Here is a 23,805-nt window from a genome sequence, read left to right on the forward strand (position 1 = left end):
GTGCGGAAGAAAGGTAGACACTTATTCGTCACTCTTGACACGAACCTGTTCAACATGACTACCTTGCCGTTGAGGCTTTGTACTTCTTTCACGTTCTTTGGGGCTGTCATATCTATTATGGCCTGGATCTTGTCTGGGTTGGCCTCGATACCTCTCTAAGACACCATGAATCCTAGGAACTTTCCTGCTGTCACCCCAAATGTACACTTGCTTGGATTGAGCTTCATATTGTAAGAACGAAGGGTGTCGAAGGTTTCCCTGAGATCATCAAATTGATCGCCCTCCCTTCGGCTTTTTACCAGCATGTCGTCAACATAGACTTGGATATTTCTCCCAATCTACTGTGCGAGCATCTTGTTCATGAACCTCTGATATGTTGTGCCCACGTTTTTGAGGCTGAATGGCATTACTTTGTAGCAAAAGAGGCCCTGGCTGGCAACGAACAAAGTCTTCTCCTGATCTGCTTCGTCCATTTTGATCTAGTTATAACCTGAAAAAGCGTCCATGAAACTTAGTAACTGGTGTTGAGCCATAGAGTCAACTAGGAAGTCAACCCGCGGGAGGCGTAGCTATCTTTAGGGCATGCTTTGTTCAAGTCTGTGAAGTCCACACACATCCTCTATTTCCCGTTGGCTTTCTTGACCATTACGACATTTGCTAGCTAGTCGAGGTAGTAAACTTCCTCGACGAAGCCCGCCTCTTGTAACTTGCGGACTTCTTCCACTGTAGCTCGGTTTCGTTCTGGGGTGAACACCCACTTCTTTTGACGGATGGGTGGAAAGAAGGGCGACCCATTCAACCTGTGCACTATGACCGAAGGGTCGATTTCTAGCATGTCTTCATGGCTTCAGGCTAATACATCCTGGTTCTCTTTGAGAAAAGTTGTAAGTGCTTGGTGGACCATTGGGCAAGTAAGGGTGCTAATCCTTGTTGTTCGATCTGGCTTGGAGTTGTCGAAAAGTATCTCTTCAAGCCTTTCAACGAGTTCTGCTACAATCCGCTGCTCTTTTATGTTCATTATCTGTAGATAATCGTCCATCTGCAGCCATTTGATCTCTATGTATTTCTCCTACTCCGTACTCGGTGGAGAATTTGATCATCAGGTAGTAGGTCGAAGTTATGGCCTTCCACGAGTTGAGGGTAGGCCGTTCGAGGAAGGTAGTATAGGCGGATGAGCAATCGATGACAAGGAACGTAATGTCTTTAGTGATTTTCTGAGGATAATCACCAACCATAACGGGCAACGTGACTGCGTTGAAGGGGTATACTTTAGTTCCTCCGAACCCGACGAGGGGGCGTTGGTCGAGACTAGTCGTTCTTTGTCAATCTTCATTTGCTGGAATGCCGAGTAGTAGAGGATGTCAGCAGAGCTTCCATTGTCGATCAGGACCCAGTGTGTGTTGTAGTCCCTTACCCGTATGCTGACAACGAGTGCATCATCATGCGGGTGGTGGAGACGTTAAGTATCTTCTTCTGAGAATTCAATGATGGGGTTGTCGATCCGCGCCATCTTTGGAATGAAACCTGTTAGCTGTACGTTCTGAACCATCCTGAGGTAAGTCTTACAGGCCTTTTTGGATGAACTAGAGGCCGCCGTGCCTCCCACAATCATTCTTATATCTCTTATGGGTGGCCTAAGACGCTCGTTCTCTCGTTGTCCTGCTCTTGAGGTGAGTCTGCTCTTTCCTTACTGACGAACCTCTGTAACTTTCCTTATCTGATAAGAGCTTCTATTTATTGCTTCAAGTCGTAGCAGTCGGCTGTGTCATGACCGTGGTCACGATGGAAGCTGTAGTACTTGTCTCTAGACCTTTTATTAGGATCTCCTTTTAGCTTTCTAAGAAATGTCAGGGCTTCTTCATCCTTGATTTGCATCAAGACTTGGTCGATCAGGGTAGTCAGCGGGGTGAAGCTCGTGAACCTCCTCGTGGGGGCTTGGAGCACCTGTCCTCCCGCCGTTCTCTAGTTCTAGCCATCTTCCGCACCCTATCCTGCCATATGTCTTCCTGTCTTTCCCTCTTCTTAGGCTTCTTTTCTCGGGCCAGTAGTGTGTCTTCCGCATTCATGTACTTAGTCACCCTATAAATCACATCTGACATAGTCTTTAAGTCGTTCTTATATAGAGAAAATAGGAATTTACCCTTTTATAGCCCATTCGTGAATGTAGCCATAAGTATCTTTTCATCAACTTCATCGATTGAGAAGGCCTCCTTGTTAAAATGGGTTATGTAAGATCTCAACGTCTTGTCCTCTCGTTGCTTAATGTTCATCAGGCATGCAATGGACTTCTTATACCTATGTCCCCCGATGAAGTGTGAGGCAAACTGGGCGCTTAACTCCTTGAAGGTACTAATGGAGTTGGGCGTCAACTTGCTAAACCAAATCCTTGCGGGTCCTTTCAGCGTAGTGGGGAAGGCCCTACACATGATCTCGTCTGCCACTCCTTGCAGGTGCATCATGGTCTTAAAAGACTCCAAGTGGTCTAGGGGGTCTTTAGATCCGTCGTAGGTCTCTAACTATGGCATATGGAACTTTGGTGGAATGGGGAATGAAGTGACGGGTGCTGTGAATGGTGAATTAGTTCAATGGACCAGGTCATCGAGGTCGCTAGACACTCGTCCCTGAGGGCATTCATCATGAAGTCCATATGTTCCTTCATCATCTACATCTCTGCAACTATGTGAGGTAGAGCTAAATTTGTGAAGGATGGACGGCCTGTGTCTTGTCGCTCGGGTTTGCTTGGGGCGTTGCTACCTTTAGGCCCTTCTTGGTCCCTTCTTTCTACGCTGATGCCTTCTTGGTCCTCCTCCTGAGTGTTAAGTCCCGCGTTCTTTTGGCGCAGCTGCTCTTCTAGATCATGGTTTTGCTTGGTGAGACGTTCCACGGCAGCGACGAGAGTTTGAACCGGTGGTGTGTGGCTCATCTCCTTGAACATTGTTTGTGGTCCCCATCAAGCAAGTAAGCACCATGCAACTCTTTGTCCGGGAAACATTAGTATGGCTTTACAAGTCCTCACGTCCCCACAAATGGCGCCAATTGATGATGCCGAAAATTATCAGTAGGTCACACAGTTCTCACGTGCTCAAGACAACACCTACGAAATAAAAACAAAGAAGACCTTGTAGACAGTACCGGTGTGGTACCGGCCAAATACCTTCCAAAGATCAAGTTAGAGAACTTTCACAACTTTAGAGTGCCAAAGCTGGGGACTCATGCGTACTTTGGTTTATGAGGGTTTTGGAGTTTTTATAGTAGAGTAAAGTTGACGTGTTTCTTGGCGGAGAAGGTCTTTTCTTGTGGGGAAAATCCTCGTTAATGCGGGTATTTTGCGGGATCTTTTCCTTATAGGGACTCGTTTGGTTAGGGTTAATTGTAGGGCGTAAGATATTTCCTTATACATCTATTCGTAAAGCCCAAGTAAAATGCCATGCTGGACCCGTCAAGAGCCTCCTCTCTCTCGTCAGCTTCCTTTAGTTAACCTTCTTATTATGTCTAAAAGGTCTAGTCGCCTAACTGAGAGCCGTCGGTTTGGAGGCGGGGTCATTGTCTTCTGCATAGCAAAGCTGACGGGATCCTTGGACCCGACAATTTTAGGTGAACCAGACTATTGTCCTCAAAATTTCCCTTATTAGATTACAATCCAAATTCTTCATCTAATCCTTTTATTATTAATTTATCTATAAATTACTAAAAATCTTTATTACAATCCAAATTCTTAATGCGATTTCATTTGAAGAGATTAGCAACCATATCCATGTATGTTCGATTTGTTTTGAAGAGATTAACTTTGATGAATTTGGATTTTTTATTGTTTGGAGAGATAATTACAATATGCTGCTTATCTCGCAGCTCGAACCTTTTCCCCCCTAGACCCCCAAGCACTTTGTGTATGGGAAAGTGCCAATTCAGCTACAAGGCCTTTGATAATCTGGATTTAGATAGGTGTTGTTAATGAATTCTGTGTTTTTAAGTTTGATGATTTCTCAAGGAAAAAAAAAAAGAAAAAAAAAAAAAAAAAGACAAAAGTTAGACGTCATTTAGTAATCTAATGTTAATGGGAGTTACTATTTTTATTATTTTGAATTTTTCATAATAAATTATCATTATTTACTTTCTTATAAAAAAATAATTTAATTTTAATTGAATTTTTTTTTTTAAACACCTCATGGATAGACACAAAATTCTAATTATTCTTATCAACTTTTTTTTTCATATATCTCTATCAATTTTTTAGATAAATACAAAAACTTAGTTGTTGTTATCTTTCCTTCACTCTTTTTGCTAAAATTGCACATATTAGACCTCATTCTCTAAATTTCTTCTCCGTAATTGTTATTTTCAATTTCTTCTTCGTAACTTTTTTTTTTAAGAGGAAATTCTCTGTAACTTTGAGTTTATGTGTTGATTTATATTTCTTTCTTTTTAATGCTTCTTTTAATTTTTTTAATATATATTTCTTTATTTTTGATATTTCATTCAAGTTAATTTTTATTTGGTCATGCAAGTTACCTTTTTTTTTTTTTGTATTTTATTTTCTTATTCTTTGAAGGCATTGATTTTATTGCATGTGTTTTTTGAAAAAGTTTATGATAGCTATTTTACTTTTTTGAGGGTTTGGTATGGTATTTCACTGTGATTATCAATATGTATTTTAAGAGTTTTAATCGGTAACATGTATTCTTCCATGAATATAAATTAAAGAGAAATTTTTGAAGAACCAAAGCTGGTTGACTATTTGAAGCTCACTTTGAATAAGTAAAATTAGTAACTTTTTTGTTTTGGGTTAAGATAATTAAACATTTTTATTATTTTTAAAAAATAATTTTAAATTATATATAAGAAAAAAAATCTTATTCATGATATAAACATATTTACCATTATATATATATATATATATATATATGTAGGGACACGAATCTCTAGCGGCCTAACAACGATGCTGGGCTCGCCTACAGAAAATCCCTTACAATAACATTTGTAGAGAGTGGGCTTGAAAGGCCATCGTTGGGTCACAGGGCGCTAGTTCAGGCCGGGTTTTAGATGAACCAAAACAAGAAAAGGCTTTAGTTTGGATATTCAGGCCTTACACCTTTGTAACTTGAGAGATTTGACTCCTCGGATCATGTCCGAGGAGCACTAATGTTTTCTCCGGTTACCCGACGGTGGGTTTTTCGGGGTGATGCGCATATATTCTCCGGGCATTCTCCCTCCTGAAGTTTTTCTCAGGAAGTGAGATGGGATCCCTTCCTTATTAGTTTACCTTTCCTTTTATACTAGCCTACGTTGGTTGTCCCTCGTCCACGTGTAGGGTTGATCTTTCCAGGACAGATATCTGTCCCATCAATCTAATCCCGAAATTGTTGGAGATGATCAATAAAGCCTAAAAATCCGGCTCTGTTGGGTGCAGTGTCATATCAGTGAAGGGTATTAAGGACAACTGCCCCAAGATATTTTCTGATCTCTCAAGTTAGCTTGTATTCCACTCTAATCCGGGAGACTTTGGGGCTGCCGAGGACTAAGCTGTCCTCGGCTGTATTTTCGGGTCACTTTGGGCTTCCTATTTTTGGACTTGGGCCCTGACCTCCTTTAGTTTGGGGCCTGTGGACTCCCCATAAGCGAGCGAGCCGGGCCCCTAAACTATTGGGCCCCACAATATATAACTTATTAAAAGAGTGCAATAAATATGTTTGTTTTAGAATGCATAAGATGATTTATTCTTCTTTTTTTTTCGTATATTATTTTTTGCCAATATTATGAAGCAAAATTTGTAAGCTTTGCTTCAAACTTATGTGGATTTGAATTTGTCATTATTTTTATTTTATTTTATTTTTTGCAAAATTTGTCATTATTTTAAATTTTTAGTAATTTAGATTGTTCTTAATTATTGTATTGAAGTTTTCACTTAAATATGATTTCAATTATTGTTTTGGATAGTTTTTAATTATTAAATTCAAGTGTTTTTCTATTTAAATATATGTTGGTGATTGATTGAGCCTTAAAGCTCAAAAAAAAAAAAAAATATATATATATATATATATATATGCATTTTACAAAGTCTTAGTTTTACACAATAAGCATTTATTATATAACTTAAAAGTGAAATAACAATTTATTTTTATTACCTATTCTATTATCTAATTTTAAGTAAATTAATAAAAAAAACTATTTATATATGAATTTTGATTAAACCTTGCATCGCACGGACATAATGCTAGTGTTATATAAATTTATAAGCTTATTTGAATGTGTCACAATGAGTTATCTACTTTTTTTGGAATGGATTTCTAAAGTGATATTATTTATGGGGACAACTACAAAACTTTATGGTTTGAACTTTTATTTATTTGACTTAATAGTTAAAATTTTTTTTTTTTAGCTTTAATATTAAAGATGGAAAATTTTATTCTAAGGTTATTTTGGGCCTGTGAGCCCATAAAACGGTTCATCTTATTGGTTTTTTTTTTTTTTTTTTTTTTTTTGAGAATCAAACGGTTCATCTTATTGTGGTTTTACATTTATCTCAATTTCCAAGTCCATTCACGAACTTCAATAATAATAAATAAATACTAGCCTCTAAGCACACGCGTGCTCAGAAGTTCTTCTATTTTTTGGGTAAGGATTAATTTAGAGCATTTATTATACTTTGGAATTACTACATTTTTCAATCACAAAAAAACCTAGGGGTGTGATGAGTATTATGTGTGGTGAAATAATTTTTCATCACACTCCTAGGTTTTTTTTGTGATTGAAAAATGTAGTAATCCCAAATTATAATAAATGCTCTAAATTAATCCTTACTCAAAAAATAGAAGAGCCTCTGAGCACGCGCGTGAGCACATGCTTAGAGGCTAGTATTTATGACAGTTGTCAAGTTTTGTTCAATTCTAAAATATAGTGTTTTAATCCTAAAATTTAGCCATATACTATACGTTCATAACAAAAAACTAAAAAGAGCTTAAATTTAAAATTTAGTAACTACCATTTTTTTTTCTTTTACGGTAAAAGCTCAAATTTTGGTTGTTTTGATTTTTTTTTTTGGTTAAAGGAAAGGCTCTAGGATGCTTAAAAAGAGCTTAAATCCTAAAATTTAGATCAATGCTGCATCAACGTTTTTTTTTTTTTTTTTTTTTTTTTTTTGTTTTTTTTTGTTTTTAGGTGGTGTTGTTCCCTTTTTTTTTTTTTTTGGTTAAAGGAAAGGCTCACAGTTATCAATTTTTGTTTAATTCAAAATTTTAGTTTTTTAATCCTAAAAGTTAGCCACTTACTACACATCCATAACAAAATTTAAAAAGAGCTTAAATTTAAAATTTATCAACTACCTTTAAATTGAGAAAAGGTACGTAACATTTTTGATGGAGTAGTAAATTAATAATTAAAAAATATATATAAATTGAATTTCACAAAGAATTATACAAATGATAAATATAGTTTTTGTTACAAAAGAAATTTTTTTACAACAATTTCTTAGATAACAACCACTTCATGTGAGGTTTGAATCTCACCCGAACTTTTCTAATATTCCATTCCAACGCTTACTCAATGCAATCCAATAAATTTGTGCATACATCAACCTGACTTATCAAAGAATTTTGGAACTTTTTCATAAGACCCAATATTTTATTTTACATCTTCTTTCTCAAAATAAAAATGATATTAAAAATAGGAAATGGACAAAGTAGAAGTTTGCAAATATCTATATTCTAACCTGGAATCTGATTACAGAAGCCAAAGAGTTCTTAGTGTGTGCAATCTATCTATCAAAAACAGACTCTTAGAGAAGTAATGGTTCCAAGGGGTAAGGTACAAAGACACAAACAGAGGGCTGCAAATTAGTCTATTTAGTAAGAATTTTGTTTTTTGTTTACAAAGACATAAACCATTTGAATTTTTATATAACTCTGTTTTTAGAATCTAATTTATAATAACTATGTGAGCAGGTTTACTATACACTCTTCTGCGCTTTGGTTGACCTTAAATCATTCCAAATGTATTCCACTTTCTTTGTTGCACTTCGGGCCCTTCTTCCCTTATCTAGATTGATACCACTCCTGATAGCATGAGTATCTTGAATAGGGAATATATTAAAAGGATTGGTGCACGGAACATCAAACACATCACCCTTATCTTTCAAACCCAACTTATTACTTAAATCTTAAATAAACTTGCTGATCCAGTTAACATATTTGTTTTTTAGAGCTCTTCCATTTTTTTCCCAAAGTACAATACTTTCAATTCAACATATTTGTTTTTTAGAGCTTCATAAGGACTAAGAAATTGTAACAAAGAGAGAAGATGTTAACAATAAAAAGTAAATCTCAACAAATGCGCGCTAATAATCAGATAGAAACAACCCAGTTTTGAAAAATTTTCACATCAAGATTTTTTATAGAGAAGCAATTCAACTACACTGTTTATCACAAAGAAAGAGAGGAAGTGCAAATATTTATAAAAACCGGCTAAGAAACACATCAAAATCATAAAGTAAATACCTAAAATCAATAATTTAATTTTCTCACCTCTATTACTTAGATTCTTTAACAAATTAGCACTGGGGCAATTCATCGAAAACTTACCTCTTTTTCTGTCTTCGAGTAAGCAAAGAATTTTAGTTTTGAATTTTGATTGATATACTGCAATCGTCTTTTATAGTAGAAAATGGTAGCTTGGTTGGATAATGTTTTGGGAGTTATTTTTATTTTTTTTTTATTTTTGAAATTAACAAAAAAAAAAAAACTGTTATAAAAAAGAGTGGTAACTGTCTATTAAATCGTGGATGAGAAACTAATTGTAAGTGGATAATTCAGGGGAAAAAAAATGGAAGTGGGAATGTGGGATAACCGGATAAGGGGATTGAGGGAGAAAACCTAGACATGGATTTAGATGGCTACTAAAAAAAAAAGACATGAATTTAGACGACTAAAAAAAAAAAAAAAAGTTTGATTAAAGAAAGAGCAGAGAGAGCAGAGAGAGAAATCACTGCATGATAACATGATCCATAAATAAATAAAAAATAAAAAAAATAAAAAAAAGATAGAAAGTTAAAGAGAGAATAGCATAAGGACAAAGTACATCATGATGTATATATACATAGCAGAAGCTGAGAGAAAGTAGATTCCTACAATTAAGGAGGTGCTGACAAATAGAATAATTGTCTATTTAAAATTCAGATACGTATAACTTAACTAGCCTCTGAGCATGCGCTCATGCGCGTGCTCAGAGACTCTTCTATTTTTTGGGTAAGGGTTAATTTAGAGCATTTATTATAATTTGAGATTATTTTATTTTCCAATCACAAAAAAAAACCTAGGGGTGTGATGGCTAAATAGAGAGAGAAATTGAAGTCAGAAAGAGCTTACCTCAAATCTATCTGCTGTTGTTATTGTTGTTTGTAGTGAAATCTAAAGCAAAGAGGTGAGTGAGAAGAGTTTCTTAACAATGATGATAATGGTGAAAAGAAGAATAACACAGAATTGAGAGAATTGGAGAACTGAAGAAGAAGCAATTTGAGTTTGAAAACCAGCGTGAATATACTGGGAGTGTGTTCCTATTTTGTAGATAGTGTTTTACGTGGAAGTTAAAGAAGTATTTTTACCAAGTTTTGCCCCTACTTAAACATAGACTGTAGGGGTATTTTGGAAAAAAAAATCGGATTAGCAATTTGAAAACTAACAGGAGAGTAGTAGTGTCTAAATTTAAGGGATATGGATGAAAAGTTATAGTAATAATTGTTATAAAAAATAATAAATAAAGAAGAATTGATTTGAAAAAAAAAAAACGTGAAGGGAGTATGAGTAAGGGAAACGTGAATTCAAAAGAGAAGAGAAAAAAAAAAAGAAAAAAAAAAGAGAGAACGAAAAAAAGAGGAAAGATAATAATAATAATAAAATAACCAACTTAGGGGAAGTTAGACATGGGTTTAAAAAAAAATGAAATAGATAACGGAAAAAAACAAATTAAAGGGTAAACCTTAATAGCATGGTAGATAACTTTTTTTTGATAGAAACGTGGGTTTTTTTTCATTAGGTTTTCTATTTTTAATTTTTAATAAAAAATAATAAATAAAGAAGAATTGATTTGAAAAAAAAAACGTGAAGGGAGTATGAGTAAGGGAAACGTGAATTCAAAAGAGAAGAGAAAAAAAAAAGAAAATAAGAAAAAAGAAAAGAGAGAATGAAAAATAGAGGAAAAATAATAATAATAATAAATAACCAATTTAGGGGAAGTTAGACATGGGTTTAAAAAAATGAAATAGATAATGGAAAAAAAAAATTTAAAGGATAAACCTTAATAGCATGGTAGATAACTTTTTTTGATAGAAACGTGGGTTTTTTTTTTTTCATTAGGTTTTCTATTTTTAATTTTTAATAAAAAATAATAAATAAAGAAGAATTGATTTGAAAAAGAAAAAGAAAAAGTGAAGGGAGCATGAGTAAGGGAAACGTGAATTCAAAAGAGAAGAAAAAAAAAAAGAAAAAAGAAAAGAGAGCACGAAAAAAAGAGGAAAAATAATAATAATAATAATAAAATAACCAACTTAGGAGAAGTTAGACATGAGTTTAAAAAAAAATGAAATAGATAACGGAAAAAAAAAAATTAAAGGATAAACCTTAATAACATGGTAGATAACTTTTTTTGATAGAAACGTGGGTGTGTGTGTGTGTGTGTTTTTTTTTTTTTTTTTTTCTATTTTTAATTTTTAAAAGGAAGTTAAGAAAATAGTTTAAATAAATTGTAATATATATATATATATATATATATATATTTTTGGATAACCTTGAGGATGTTAAAAAAAAAAAATTGATTTGAAGATAACTTTTTTTAAAAAGAAAAAAATAATAATAACAAACGTATAGTTGCTTTGAATAAGTGGGTTAGTGGGAGAGTAATCCTATTTTGTAGGAAATGTTTTAGGTGGGAGTTAAAGATATATTTTTACTTTGTTATCCTCAAGTTTTAACCCTACTTAAACATAAGTTGTAGATGTATTTTGGAACTCAAAAAAATCTGGTCCAAACAGGTGCAGCCTCTTAAATAGTAGTATATTATTACTATTTATTACAAAAACAGTTAACCAAAATCACAATACTTACCCCTACCTCTAGATCACATATAAAATTCTTTTTTTTTTTTTTTCTTTTTTTTCGATTGTGGAAAGTACCGTCAATGTTGAAGAGGAGTACTGCACCTCCATATTACAAATAAAATTGATTTTTACGGTCGTAGAAAGCGCCTTGAATGTGTGAAGAGGGGTACTTATCATGTGGTTTTACATTTATCTCAATTTCCAAGTCCATTCACGAACTTCAATAATAATAAATAAATAAAAGTCCATTCACGAACATTCAGATGAATCATATTGAATATGTAATTATTTGGTTAAGAAATTGGAGCATTGGTTGAAGGTTTTTAAATTCGTGGCTTGCCTTCCCGACATGGTACCGCAGCAATTTTGGGTTTCAAACGTGACCAGGCTCTCTCCTTCTCTAGAAAGCCCCACAATGCTCCACGTTATGTACCATGTGTCTCCACTCCATGCTTTTCTCTCCTTCTCACGCCAACATGAAACTTCTACACACCACGTGTCACCCAAATAACACACCCAAAAAATACTAGCTCTATATAATCAAAGAAATTTGGTACATATTGACAATTAAGACTAAGCAAAATTGTCAAATTTTGGTAGATATGGCTAGCGATGAGTTCAGGCTGGTATCACCTGCAATAAACCATGAAGGAAGGTTGCCTAGGAAGTACACAGACGAAGGTCAAGGTGCAAAGAAAAACTTGTCTCCACCACTTGAATGGTACAACGTGCCTGAGGGAACCAAGACCCTAGCCCTTGTGGTGCAAGATATTGATGCACCAGACCCCAATGGTCCAATTGTGCCATGGACTGTTTGGGTTGTGGTGAACATTCCTCCAACCTTGAAGGGTCTACCTGAGGGGTTTTCAGGGAAAGAAGAGGAAATGGAAGGTGACTATGCTGGGATCAAAGAAGGGGTCACTGATTTGAAAGTGCCTGGATGGCGAGGACCCAAGTTGCCTTCTCATGGTCATAGGTTCGAGTTCAAACTTTATGCATTGGATGATGAGGTGCACCTTGGTAATAAGGTATGGACATGGTTATATATTTGGTTTCTATAATTCTTTGTGTAGATTATATATTTAGAAAAATTTTTAACCTTTGAAATTTATTTCAAATTCGTTCTTATACTTTAAAAAGTCCCTATCATATTTGATGCATAAAAAAATTTTAACATGGAAAACAAAATTCATGAAATTGATGTCTTTTTTTTTTTTTTTTTTGGATAAGTATGAAATCGATGTGACATTAACAACATGGTGCCTCTAATATGTTATAAATGGCATGAATTCTGTTTGTCATATTAGAATTTTTTATCTATAAGTATGATAGGAACACAAATTTTTTATTGAAGGTATAGGCTAGGGGCTACAATTTTTAAATCAAAGACTACGGAGTAAAGTGAAACATATGAAGTATAATTTTGAAATAAAAGTTAATGTTTGAGAACCAACCATACAATTTAACATGTTTCTTTTAATTGTTGATTAAAAAAAAAAAGCAAGGTTATTCTTGATTTTAAATCTTCTGAATTATTATAGGTCACGAAGGACAAGCTGTTGGAGGCGATTGAAGGGCATGTGCTGGGAGAGGCGGTCTTGGTGGCCATTTTCTAAGAGGAAAAGTATTACTTTGGACGCAACAATAACATTTACTAATATGCTCTTCGAATGTGAAATTAATTAGTATCAGTTTTGTAAAGTTCGCATTTTCTCTTGCAGATGTTGTTGGTTTCGTTTTTGACATTTTAGAAATCGCAGTCTCTAGATCTTACAGATACTGGCGTTTTATACGACTATATATACTCTTTTTAACTCGTGTAATTGCGATTTGGCTCGATTTGCTGCGACTCTTGTCGAGCTTATACTCTAGCCCAATAATGTATTTCCCAATAATGTTGTTGTTGTTGTTGTTGTTTTTTTTTTTTTTTTTTTTTTTTTTTTTTTTTTTTTTTGTGTGTGAAAGTAGTAGTTGAAATTTGTTGTGCATCCATACTCGGTGATGTTAAAATAGCCCTGGCAAATCTTTAACACTTCATTAAGATGGAAGGAGAGAGAGGAATGAGAGGAAAGTAATAAAGAGAGAAAAATTATTTATTTGGTTAAAGTGTAAGAAAGAAGAAAATGAATATGTAAATATTATAGACCATATATATTTTTTTAATATATAAGTTTTAGACTGATTGTGGATTCCAGTTAGCTCAGGTAAAGTTTCTGATGGTTGTATAAGAGATCTGAGGTTTAATCTCCGCCTACACCAAAAACTGATTAGTGTCTTGTTCTGATAATAAAGAGCTATTATCAAGAACGGACGTCATAGGTTAAAATTCTCTATAAAAAAAAAAGTTTTAGAATGATTAGTACACTATCATATTCACATTTTTTTTATAACAATATCATATTCACATTTTTTTTTATGACAATATCATATTCACATTAAATATTTATTAATATCATTTTTATTGTATATCAATCACAATTTACTAAATCAAAAAAAAAAAAAAAAAAAAATTTGTGAAGTAATTGAAATTTGCTGTGCATCCATGCTTGGTGATGTAAAAATAGCCCTGGCACTTCCAAGGATGGAGCGAGAGAGGAATGAAAGGAAAGGAATAAAGAGAGAATGTAAAATCATTAGAAAGAAGATAATGGAAATGGGGGAAACACTTTCAGTTGGACCAAACCAAAATTCACTTTTTTGTTTGTCCCATTTGGTTGCATGGATAGGAAATGAGAAAGAAGATAATGGAAATGGGGTAAACACTTTCAGGTGGACCAAACCAAAATTCACCTTTTTGTTTGTCTGCATGGATAGGAAATGAGAAAGAAAGGGAAAAGAAAACATTTATTTTTGGAAATAAGAAGGAAAAGAGGAAAATAAAAAATAAAAGGGGAAGAATTCCTCCATTTGGTTACAAAAGAAAGGGCAATGGGGGAAAAATTGTTTTACTTTCATGTCCTGATCAAGTAGAGAGAGGGATAGAAATTTGTCGGCAAAAATATAAATTCAATAATTATGAAAAGTTAAATAACATATTTTGAGGGGAGATTTATGGCTAATTTTCAGTCAATTTTTCTCTACTCCTTTATTCTTTCTTCCATCCAAACTAGTCATAAGATTTTCATCCACTTTCACTTGAATTAGTCCGAAAATAAATGTGAGCCCAATTGAATTTTGCTCCTTTACATTTTTTCCATATCACGGTAACTTAAACAGCATATAGCCATTTTCTACCCATAGGCGCTAATTAGATTAGCCTCCTAGAGTTTCTCAAAAAAAAAAAAAAAAAAAAAAAAAGATTAGCCTCCTAGTGACGTGAAGGAGAAGAGACTCTTAAGTTATACATTATTAACATATATTCTATAGTTTGATTTTTTTTTAATATATAAAAAAGTACTATCACCGTTAAAATTTTCTTTCAAATATCAAGCTTTCTAGTAGATTCTAGTTAGCTCAGTTGATAAAGTCTGATGATTGAACAAGAGATTTGAGATTTAATTTCCGCATACACCAAAAAATCTATTGGTATTTTACAGGAGTGGACGTTATAGGTTGAAATTCTCTAAAAAAAAAAAATCAAACTCTCTATAGACTATTTTCACGTCTCATTATTTTTATCTCTTTCATATATTCATACACTTATAGAATTATAGTTCTATATTTGTAATTAATTATATACAAATACAGGTATCATTAATACTAATTTATTCCAATCAATAAAAATTACTCAATGATTTTTGAAGCATCTTTCATAGTTCAATTTTACAATTTATGTTTTGTGACATATGATTTTTTTTTTTTTATAGTATTAAATTTTTTAAGCCCATTAAAAACTTGTTAAAAGTCCAATACTTCTTAAAAGCTCAATAAGTTCGGGCCATCTGTCCAGTTCATTGAAGGCCCAATAGACATTGTTCATGGGCTGGGCCATTGCCTACCCTTAACTGCGTTCTTGTTTTCGACTCCTAAACCACAGTCCACAAGTTTCATCAGAACTCGAGAAAAGTGTAGTAAATGACAACATCACAAAGTACAAGATGTATATGAAAAAAAGGACAAAGTACAAGATAAATACTTTGAATTTTCGAAAAAGATAAAATAGTAAAAAGGATTTTATTTTTCATTAAAAAAAAACGTATTATCCACTTCAAAAAGTAAATTAAAGATTAAATTAAGAGACGAAAATATACTTAGTTTAATACTTTGGTCTAAATTTATTATTCTTTTTCTATTTTTTTTTATATAAGATAAAATTTCTATTCTAGTTTAATCTAAGTGTATATGTGTGTGAAACTCCCTTCTAGAAACTTGAATCCCGATCCTTACTCCTCATACTCTACACTCTACACCCCACAAACACTTATACTTATGGAGTGACTATCGCACCAAAGATGTGCGGTGGTTTTTTTTTTTTTTTTTTTTTTCCATTATGAAGATATGTAATTATTTACTAACCTTTTTCCATTAAGAAATTATAATATTTCAATAAAAAAATCATTGCTTTCTTTTTCTAATTGTAAACTTCCCTTATCTATTTTTTATTATTTATTTATGTCTTATACTTTGCTCGAATGGTTATTGTTTATAAATATGAAAATTTGTTTTGGAAACAAGAAGTAGTTGAGATCACAAGTTATCTTTTATAAATTATGGTATTGAGAAATTTAATTTTTGGAAATATGAGAACATGGAGATTTTTTTTTTTAAATTTTTAATTACAATAGGAGAGGGAGGATTTGAATGTTGATTATCTCCATTGAAAATACTAAAAAATATCGACTGATTGAATTACAAGTCTTTTGGCAAGAATGAACATAAAGATAGTTACGTGAAAGAAATAACTATATAAAAAAGAAATTTATAGTATATACATTTTAATATTTTTGAACGTGGCTAAACTTTGGGCATTTAAAATCTATTATTTCTTTAATTTGATTCACCAATTTTCCAAAGATAAAGCATTTTTTTATAGAAAAAAAGGCATTCATTGAAAAAAAAAAAAAAAGTAAAACATTTTTTCATTAAATGTTTGACTTTGTCTTAAAATTGTTAACTTTAAAATATTTTTAAAAAGTCATTATTCTAATTTGATAGATAAAAAGAAAAATACTAACCTAACAAAATATATAATTTATGAAACCAAGGTAACTTTGTTGACACACGTGGGATCCCCATTTAACACGTAAAACATTATTCATCCGCATGATGATTATAATAACTTTTATATTTTATTATTATCCAAAACAAAAACAAAAAAAATCAAATCAAATATACAATTTTTTTAACTAGGATTTTTCTCTCAATCTCAATAGTTGTCTTTTTCACCGGTTTTGGTGAGAATCCATTATTGAGTCGGAGCCGACCACATTATTTATTATAATTTTTATATGCGCGGTACAAAAGTACAAACAAAAAGGAAATAAACAAAAAAAGGTCATCCACATATTCTCGTTTCTCAAACGACCAACCGTTCCATATATAAAAACAAAACGCTTTCACAATTCTCTCCGATCTCTTTCTCTCTACTCCAAACTCCAAACCCAGTCACTGTTTTGCACAGAAAGCTCTCATATCAACATCCCAAAAAAAGGCCTACACTTTTCCTCTGGGATTTCTTTGTTCGATTCGAATCGAGATGAGGAAGAGCTCGAACCAGAAGCAGCCAACGGCGTCGTCTCACGTCGAGGAAAATGAGGAGATCGAGTGGGAGATGAGACCTGGCGGCATGTTAGTTCAGAAGCGAGACGACGTCGTCGTTGATGATGGTGCCTCTGCCCCAGCTGCTGTTGCTGAATCCACAGGTGGGCCCACCATCAAGGTCACCGTCTGCCACGGCCCGGCCCACCACGTTCTCCATGTTCCGGCCCATTCTACTTTTGGTAAAAGCTTCTTCTTCTATTCTCTTCCTTTGTGTTTATATTTTTATATATTCTGTGGGTTTTATTTATTAATTTATGCTGAGAGAATTGGAAGTGTTGAGATTTGACATTATTGTTAGCTCTGATATGTACTCAAGCTCGTATTTGTTGACATTTTTGTGTGCTTTTTTTAGTAAATGGGAAAATTTAACAGATTTTTTTGACAACTTTGATTTTTTCTATAAAAGTATTATCAAAATTTTCTTAAAATCTAATGTTAGTAATCAAAATGGTTTTTTTTTTTTTGGGAAGAGAAACAAAATGGTCTTTATATGGTCATTTTGTGTGTATGTTTAGAACGAAGAGTTAAACTTAATTTAATCAAAGTTGAAGCACAATCAAAGAGTCCACATTGGTTTCTAATTGTCGTCTAATTTTTGCCAAGATGATCATCTCATCATCATATTTTTTTTTTTAAACACAAAAAAATAAGTAAATAAAAAATGTATTTTATGTTGTTGATATGGCACCAATCGCGCTTATTGACACATCAATTTGTAAGGTTTTTGTAGTACAATTGATAGTAGCGTTAGCATTTTCCTTATTTGTATTTAATATGTAATGTTTATGAAGTAAAATTTTCAGTCCCCAGTGGCACTCTTTGTGAAAGGAAAATGTCAAAAGGAAATAGTAATTGTACAACAAACTGAGCTAGCAATGAATGTGATGATGCCACAATGCAACATAAATTAATTAATAACTTTTTTGTTTTGTGTTTAAAAAAGTTGACATATTGGTTTGTAATGCTTATCTTGTAAGATGTAGTGCTCTTATTATCATGATTTTATTGTATTTTTTCTTGTGAAAACTTTCAGTATCGTACTAGAAATTCTCATAAAGGTAAGAGAGGTGAGAATTGCAAACTGAATTCTTCTACACTCATGTAGTCCCTAAAACTGGTGTACTAACAATCGTACGCAAAAGTTAGATGTGCCCTTCTACCTGTTTCCATGTGTATTTTCTGGGAAAGTTTCTATTCTGCTGCATAATTTTTTTAATGGTTTTCTTAATTTTTAATTGCTAATCTGTATTTTCTTCTAGTTGATTATATCATTATTTTTCTGAGTGCAAATGTTTATTTTTATGTGCTGGTGTATGTCTGTGTAAAACTATAACTTGAAACCTTCTAGGCAACCAGTGTGAACTATAATCTATTCTGATTGAAGTTTATATATGTTTGCGTTAAGTGTTTCGTTAATGACAGGGGATATAAAGAACGCTGTTGTCCAGAAAACTGGTTTAGAGTCTAAAGACCAGAGACTCTTGTTCAGGGGAAAAGAGAAAGAGGATGAGGAGCATCTCCACATTGCAGGTGTGAAGGATAGGTCGAAGATTTTGCTTTTGGAGAACCCTGCAAGCAAAGAGAGGAAGCTTGAGGAGATACGAAAAAATAATGAGATTTCAAAGGCATGTGAAGCAGTTGCAGGAGTCAGAGCAGAGGTTGATAAGCTTTCGGAAAGGGTGAGTCCATATCTCCTTTGAAACCACTTATTGTTGAATGCTGCATACAACTGAGACTCACTTAGGTTATTTTATTTTGCATAGGTGGCTGTCTTGGAAGGGGCTGTGAATGGTGGGACAAAAGTTGAGGAGAAAGAATTTGTTGTATTGACAGAGTTGCTTATGAGGCAATTACTGAAATTGGATGGAATTGAGGCTGAAGGAGAAGCAAAAATGCAACGGAAGGCTGAGGTTAGTTTTCTATGTTGTCAGTAGAAATGTTACTATGTTTTTACTTGTGGATTAAAAATTCTTAAGTCATGATGATAATTTTTTATTTTATATTTTATTGTGATTCAGTTAACATATAAAATGTTTCACTTCATGTGATCCTTGTTGCTAATGTGTATTTCATCTCATATCCTATATTATGTTGTGCCATGCATCTGAAGATGTGCTTTGAAACATATTGAAAATGTGTGTATATGTATCAGAAGACTTTTATTGAAAGACTTAGGGAAAAAAAATATTGAAAGAATTAATAATAGCCATTTTTGTAAACAACAATGACCACCAAAAAGAAACCTGCCCCAGTTTAAAGTCGTTTTGTATTAGTCGTAATTATTTTTTTAATTCAATACTTTTCATTGCATTTTAGAGCTAGTAGTTCTGTTTCTTTAAAACTTGTTGAGAACGGCTACTCCAATGTTCTAATAATGGGTTCTCCAATCTCCACATTAGTGGAATTTTGCATTAATAGTGAACCATTGTTGCATTAAATATTGGAATAAGTTGTAATTGGTGCAACACAAGTGGTGTTTATGTAATTTTTAGGAGAATTTTGTGTAACCATCCTGTGTACATGAAGTATATCCTCCATTCTCATAAAATATTATTATTTATTTATTTTTAAAAAAGTAATTGGTGCAAGCACGAACAAATTATTACACTTGCTGGCAAATTAGACTGAGAAGATTAATCTTATCTTCATCCTGGGCTAATCCTTTATTTTCTCTTTGGGATGGGGGGCTAAAATCTTTGAATGTGTATTATATATATGCTGTATGTATTCTATTTGTTGCAGTAGCATTTTTGCTTCTTTGCATTTTTTTATAATGATGATCTGGCAAGAGATCCAATACCTGTCTTCAAGTTCTATGATATGGCTATTGCTTGCGATATATGTTAACTCTGTATTTCTGATTGATTACTTGATGGTCACATTATTAGATTCAGTAAGACTCACTATCTTTCATGGTAGAATTGTGTCTAGGACACATGAAACTGGAAGTCACGTCATTTTTTCTTTAAATGAATGAAGTTTATTGTTGTGAACCAAAGCGACTGTATATTTCTGATAGGTTTGATTCATCTAACACTTTGTTAAAAATTTGATTCTTGCAACTAGTGGACTGGGCATGTAAAACTGCTGTGGCTAGGTTTTAAGCTTTTATGGAACTATGAACTTGCTTGAATAGCCTTGAATTTGAGTATTTGAAGGCTCGAGGAAGACCAAAAATAACATTCATAGAAGCAATAAAAAAGGACATGTCATTTAAGGAAGTATTAGAGAGTATGACTTCGGTAGAATACAATGGAAGAAAAGAATACATGTGACTGACCTTAATTAATCTATTGAGGATCCATAGCCGATCTCAAAAAATTTTGGATTAAGGCTTTGTTGTTGTAAGGCTGTTGCATCATCTCTTAACTTCCTTGGACAGGTACGTCGTGTCCAAAACTTTGTGGAGAAACTTGACAGCGTGAAGGCCAGAAACTCCAATCCAAATATCAACAATAGCAATGCTGTCTCAGTAACAACCAAATGGGAAACCTTTGACTCTGGAGTTGGAAGCTTGAATGCCCCAACCTCATCATCATCAGCAAAAGTAACTGAGGATTGGGAAAAATTTGATTAGGTTAAAATGTGCTTTACAGCATGGTCTATAGAACAAGGTGTGGAACGTAAATTTGAAAGAATATTTTCTTTGGGTGCTTCATTCAAAGTTCTCCTTTTGCATTGTGTTACAGAACTCATGAAAGTAAGGGAACTAAATTTCTTGAAAACAATTGTAATTTACCCCACCTTTGGTTCATTTGCAATTTCCTTGGCATGGTCAAGTTGCTTTTCTACAAGTTTTGATCTCTGCATTCATTTTTCAATCTCTTATGTGGTACATGTGATTGCCAATGAATGTTTGTACATTTCCTTTAGTCCTACAATAGAATCAGTGTTATTCAATCAGGACAGTACAACTACCATTTTGAATAGTTCGGTCCCTTCGTCCTTGCCCTTGAAGAGCATAAGCTTCTTCTCCATGAACTGCATCATCCCCAATCTTGATATCTTCGTCAGTCATCCGAAGGGGTATTAGAAGTTTAATGACATTAAGTATGATGGACGTAGCTACTACATTCCAACCTATTATAAAAGCTGCCCCCACCAACTGCTTCCAAAATTGAACTCCCCCATCATCACCATAGAAAGAGCCTTTTGAATTGGGGACAGTTAGGAACATGCTACAGAGGTATGGGTGAGCAAAGAGTCCGGTGAGAGCTCCACCCAAGGTTCCTGCAACTGCATGAGTTTGAAAGATCTCAAGGGTGTCATCAACCTTCTGCAGCAATGACAGCTTCTTGCTCAAAACCATCATTGTGTACCATGGAATAGTCCCAGAAGCTATACCCATTACCAGTGCAGCCCAGCCCTGAACAAGACCTGTGGATAGGGGAAAGTTTGAGAATGAGAAAATGAATAAGGTATAGAGTAATGTTAAGGATGCTACAAATTTTACTATATAAAACTTACAAGATGATGTGCCATCAATCATAAAAAAAGTAATTCAATCATTGACTTCTAGAAAAAAATTAGGTATAGTTCATACAATGTTATCTTTTCCAAGGACAATTGTATTCAATGCAATTTCGTATTTGAATTTATTTGGAGAGCCTAATCCACTGCCTTTAAAAGGAATTATATATAAGTTTTACCCTTTACATTCATTGTTATGTTAATTTATTGTAAAAATTATAGTGGATTTAACATTTTCCTGATGTATATGTATAAGGTGACAAATTTTCTTATGAAGTGTTCTCACCTGCACCAGGAGTTATACAGACCAACCCAGTCATCATCCCCTGGATAGCTCCAATCACAGAGGGTTTCTTGAAGTATATCACATCCAAGTATGTCCATACCAAGAGACTAGTGGCTGTACAAATGTGAGTGTTGATAACAGCCATGGAGGAATCTACGTTAGCAGCAAAAGGATCTCCACCATTGAAACCAGTCCATCCCCCCCAAAGAATTCCTGCCCCTGTAAGTGCTAGTAATAGATTGTTAGGTGGGAATTCTTCTCTGTCCTCCTTCGATCTTGGTCCAACCTACAGGGAAGACCAAGCAAGTCAATGTTACTACTTACTGTGATTGGTGGATACGGAGGTCATCCATTTTATATATAAATGATTTCCATCTCACTTTAAGTGAAGGATACATTTCATCACAGTGAAAAGAGTTGACATTGAAAATACTTTTCATTTCATTAGAATTGAAGAGAGTCTTTTTTTTTTTGAGAAACAAAATTGAAGAGAGTCTATTTCACGGTTAAGATTTTATTTTTATGGATTTAACCGACAGTTAAATCATTTAAAGTTTTAAATGATATGGTAATCTATACTATTTAAAACTTCTAACATTTAATATTAATCAGAAATGGGTTAATTTTAGATATAGAGTATAATTTTTCCCTTTGAATTTATAATATCTAATATTAACCATGAAATTGATCAATTTCAAATGGAGGGAATCAATTTGAAATGGATTTTAAAAGTATATACTGTGCAATGTTATTTAAAATTAGACTGTTACATCCACCAAATAAGATAAGAAAAGGATCTTGTATTGGATCGATTTCCTTACCCAATAAGCTGCTGTGTATCCTGCTGCCCCAGAGGCTACATGGACAACATAACCACCTGAATAATCCATGACACCCCACTGGAAGAGGAAGCCACCACCCCAAACACTGAATGCGCTAACAGTGTAAGAGAAAGTGAGCCACAGTGGTACAAAGGCCATCCAAGCTCTGAAGCTCATTCGACCCAGAACAGACCCACAAAGCAGTATCACAGTCTCAGCTGCAAAGGGATATTGAAAGAAAACCATAGTAGCCATGGGGAACAAGGGTGCAGCTGCTGAAGTTATATATTTGTACTGTGTAGAGGGTAAGATGGTTTGCGAGATCAAAAAGTCTTCAGAAACAGCAAGCCCAGCTTTGCCCCAAAATGGAAGGAACTTTTCACCAAATGACATGTTGTAAGCCCATAATACCCAACAAGGCATTACAGCTGCAAAGGCAAATAGAGCCATGAAAGCTGAGTTTAGAGCCCATTTCTTCTTTACTAGACCTGCATAGATGATCACTAGCCCAGGCATGCCTTGCATGCAAACTAGTGCTCCAGATATCATCTGCCATGCATTGTCACCCTTGTTTAGCCATTCAGGCACAGCAGGAGTGAGGCCTTGAAGGTATGCCGATGGAACAACCGAAGCGTTTGCCATAGTTGGTTGGTGGGTCTTCAAGCTTGTTGCCTTACCCCAAAACCTTATTCTTCTTTTCTTTTTTGTTGGTAAACACCCAAAACCTGCACTAATGCTATAGATTCCCAAAAGCTTAAGCTAGAGGCTATAGATTCGGGACACATATAGCTATATAAATTTATAAAAGAATAATACTATGCAAGTATATGCTTTAGTTCCCTTTGTAATGCAATAAAAAAAAAGTTCCCTTTGTCATGGTGTTTTATTTTATTTGAAATATGTAGGACCCACTTTTTGTAATAAGGTATTGATTCAGTTTACATGATTTGATCAATATTATTTAGACATGGCAAACAAGCGGGTTGGGTCGGGTTGGGTCAATCAGGTTACGGGCTAAAAACGAGTCATTTTAAGCGGGTTAAAACGGATTCAGGTTAGTCAGGTCGGGTTTACTCATATTTTTCACATGATTTTTTAAAAAAAATAAATTAAACAACATGTGTTTGCTATTTGGAAAGTCATGCAATAAACTACTTGATGTAAAATGCATTACTTTGAATTCACCACTTATATCAAGAATGAACTTAGTTAAATTTATTAATACTTATTCAATAATTTTAAAATTATACAAATCCCAACATTGTTAACTAAAAAAAAATAACACAAAGATAAGTAAAACAAATACACAAGTTTTATTTCTACACATTATCAACATCCTAAAATATAAAACAAAATTACAAATGACTTATTGGATAACTCATTTGACAAAGAATAAAAACATATAAGAAATTTACATTCTTGAAAATTAATTTTATAATTTATTA

The 23,805-nt window shown here is 33.6% G+C and overlaps 3 protein-coding genes across 4 annotated transcripts; 2 read left to right on the top strand and 1 right to left on the bottom strand.

The window, feature by feature from the left end:
- The first annotated feature begins 11,659 nt into the window (after positions 1-11,659).
- LOC126692434 (uncharacterized) lies at positions 11,660-12,991 on the top strand. 2 transcript variants are annotated; one of them, XM_050388050.1, is made up of 3 exons: positions 11,660-12,111; positions 12,625-12,707; positions 12,805-12,991. In XM_050388050.1, the coding sequence occupies exons 1-2, from the start codon at positions 11,686-11,688 to the stop codon at positions 12,697-12,699; spliced, it is 501 nt and encodes a 166-aa protein (XP_050244007.1). In that variant the 5' UTR covers positions 11,660-11,685; the 3' UTR covers positions 12,700-12,707; positions 12,805-12,991. The 2 variants fall into 2 exon arrangements, with proteins under 2 accessions (XP_050244007.1, XP_050244006.1); XM_050388049.1 differs by having other exon boundaries at positions 12,625-12,991.
- A 3,539-nt stretch (positions 12,992-16,530) lies between these two features.
- Positions 16,531-20,577, top strand: LOC126692437 (BAG family molecular chaperone regulator 4). Its single transcript, XM_050388053.1, has 4 exons — positions 16,531-16,962; positions 18,206-18,462; positions 18,547-18,693; positions 20,166-20,577. The coding sequence occupies exons 1-4, from the start codon at positions 16,719-16,721 to the stop codon at positions 20,358-20,360; spliced, it is 843 nt and encodes a 280-aa protein (XP_050244010.1). The 5' UTR covers positions 16,531-16,718; the 3' UTR covers positions 20,361-20,577.
- An 87-nt stretch (positions 20,578-20,664) lies between these two features.
- On the bottom strand, positions 20,665-23,094 carry LOC126692436 (ammonium transporter 3 member 3-like). Its single transcript, XM_050388052.1, has 3 exons — positions 22,361-23,094; positions 21,540-21,825; positions 20,665-21,160 (listed from the first exon to the last, which is right to left on the bottom strand). The coding sequence occupies exons 1-3, from the start codon at positions 23,000-23,002 to the stop codon at positions 20,676-20,678; spliced, it is 1,413 nt and encodes a 470-aa protein (XP_050244009.1). The 5' UTR covers positions 23,003-23,094; the 3' UTR covers positions 20,665-20,675.
- Positions 23,095-23,805: the final 711 nt, after the last annotated feature.

Source organism: Quercus robur, chromosome 7 (genome assembly GCF_932294415.1).
Source record: "Quercus robur chromosome 7, dhQueRobu3.1, whole genome shotgun sequence".
Taxonomy (NCBI): Eukaryota; Viridiplantae; Streptophyta; class Magnoliopsida; order Fagales; family Fagaceae; genus Quercus; species Quercus robur.

Excerpts from the sequence above, each read along its gene's own strand:
- LOC126692434 (XM_050388049.1), top strand. The coding sequence starts at position 11,686 with ATGGCTAGCGATGAGTTCAGGCTGGTATCACCTGCAATAAACCATGAA. Across the intron at positions 12,112-12,624 it reads AGGTGCACCTTGGTAATAAG|GTCACGAAGGACAAGCTGTT; the intron begins GTATGGACATGG and ends GAATTATTATAG.
- LOC126692437 (XM_050388053.1), top strand. The coding sequence starts at position 16,719 with ATGAGGAAGAGCTCGAACCAGAAGCAGCCAACGGCGTCGTCTCACGTC. Across the intron at positions 18,463-18,546 it reads TTGATAAGCTTTCGGAAAGG|GTGGCTGTCTTGGAAGGGGC; the intron begins GTGAGTCCATAT and ends TATTTTGCATAG. Across the intron at positions 18,694-20,165 it reads AAATGCAACGGAAGGCTGAG|GTACGTCGTGTCCAAAACTT; the intron begins GTTAGTTTTCTA and ends TTCCTTGGACAG.
- LOC126692436 (XM_050388052.1), bottom strand. The coding sequence starts at position 23,002 with ATGGCAAACGCTTCGGTTGTTCCATCGGCATACCTTCAAGGCCTCACT. Across the intron at positions 21,826-22,360 it reads GATACACAGCAGCTTATTGG|GTTGGACCAAGATCGAAGGA; the intron begins GTAAGGAAATCG and ends TCTTCCCTGTAG. Across the intron at positions 21,161-21,539 it reads CTGTATAACTCCTGGTGCAG|GTCTTGTTCAGGGCTGGGCT; the intron begins GTGAGAACACTT and ends CCCTATCCACAG.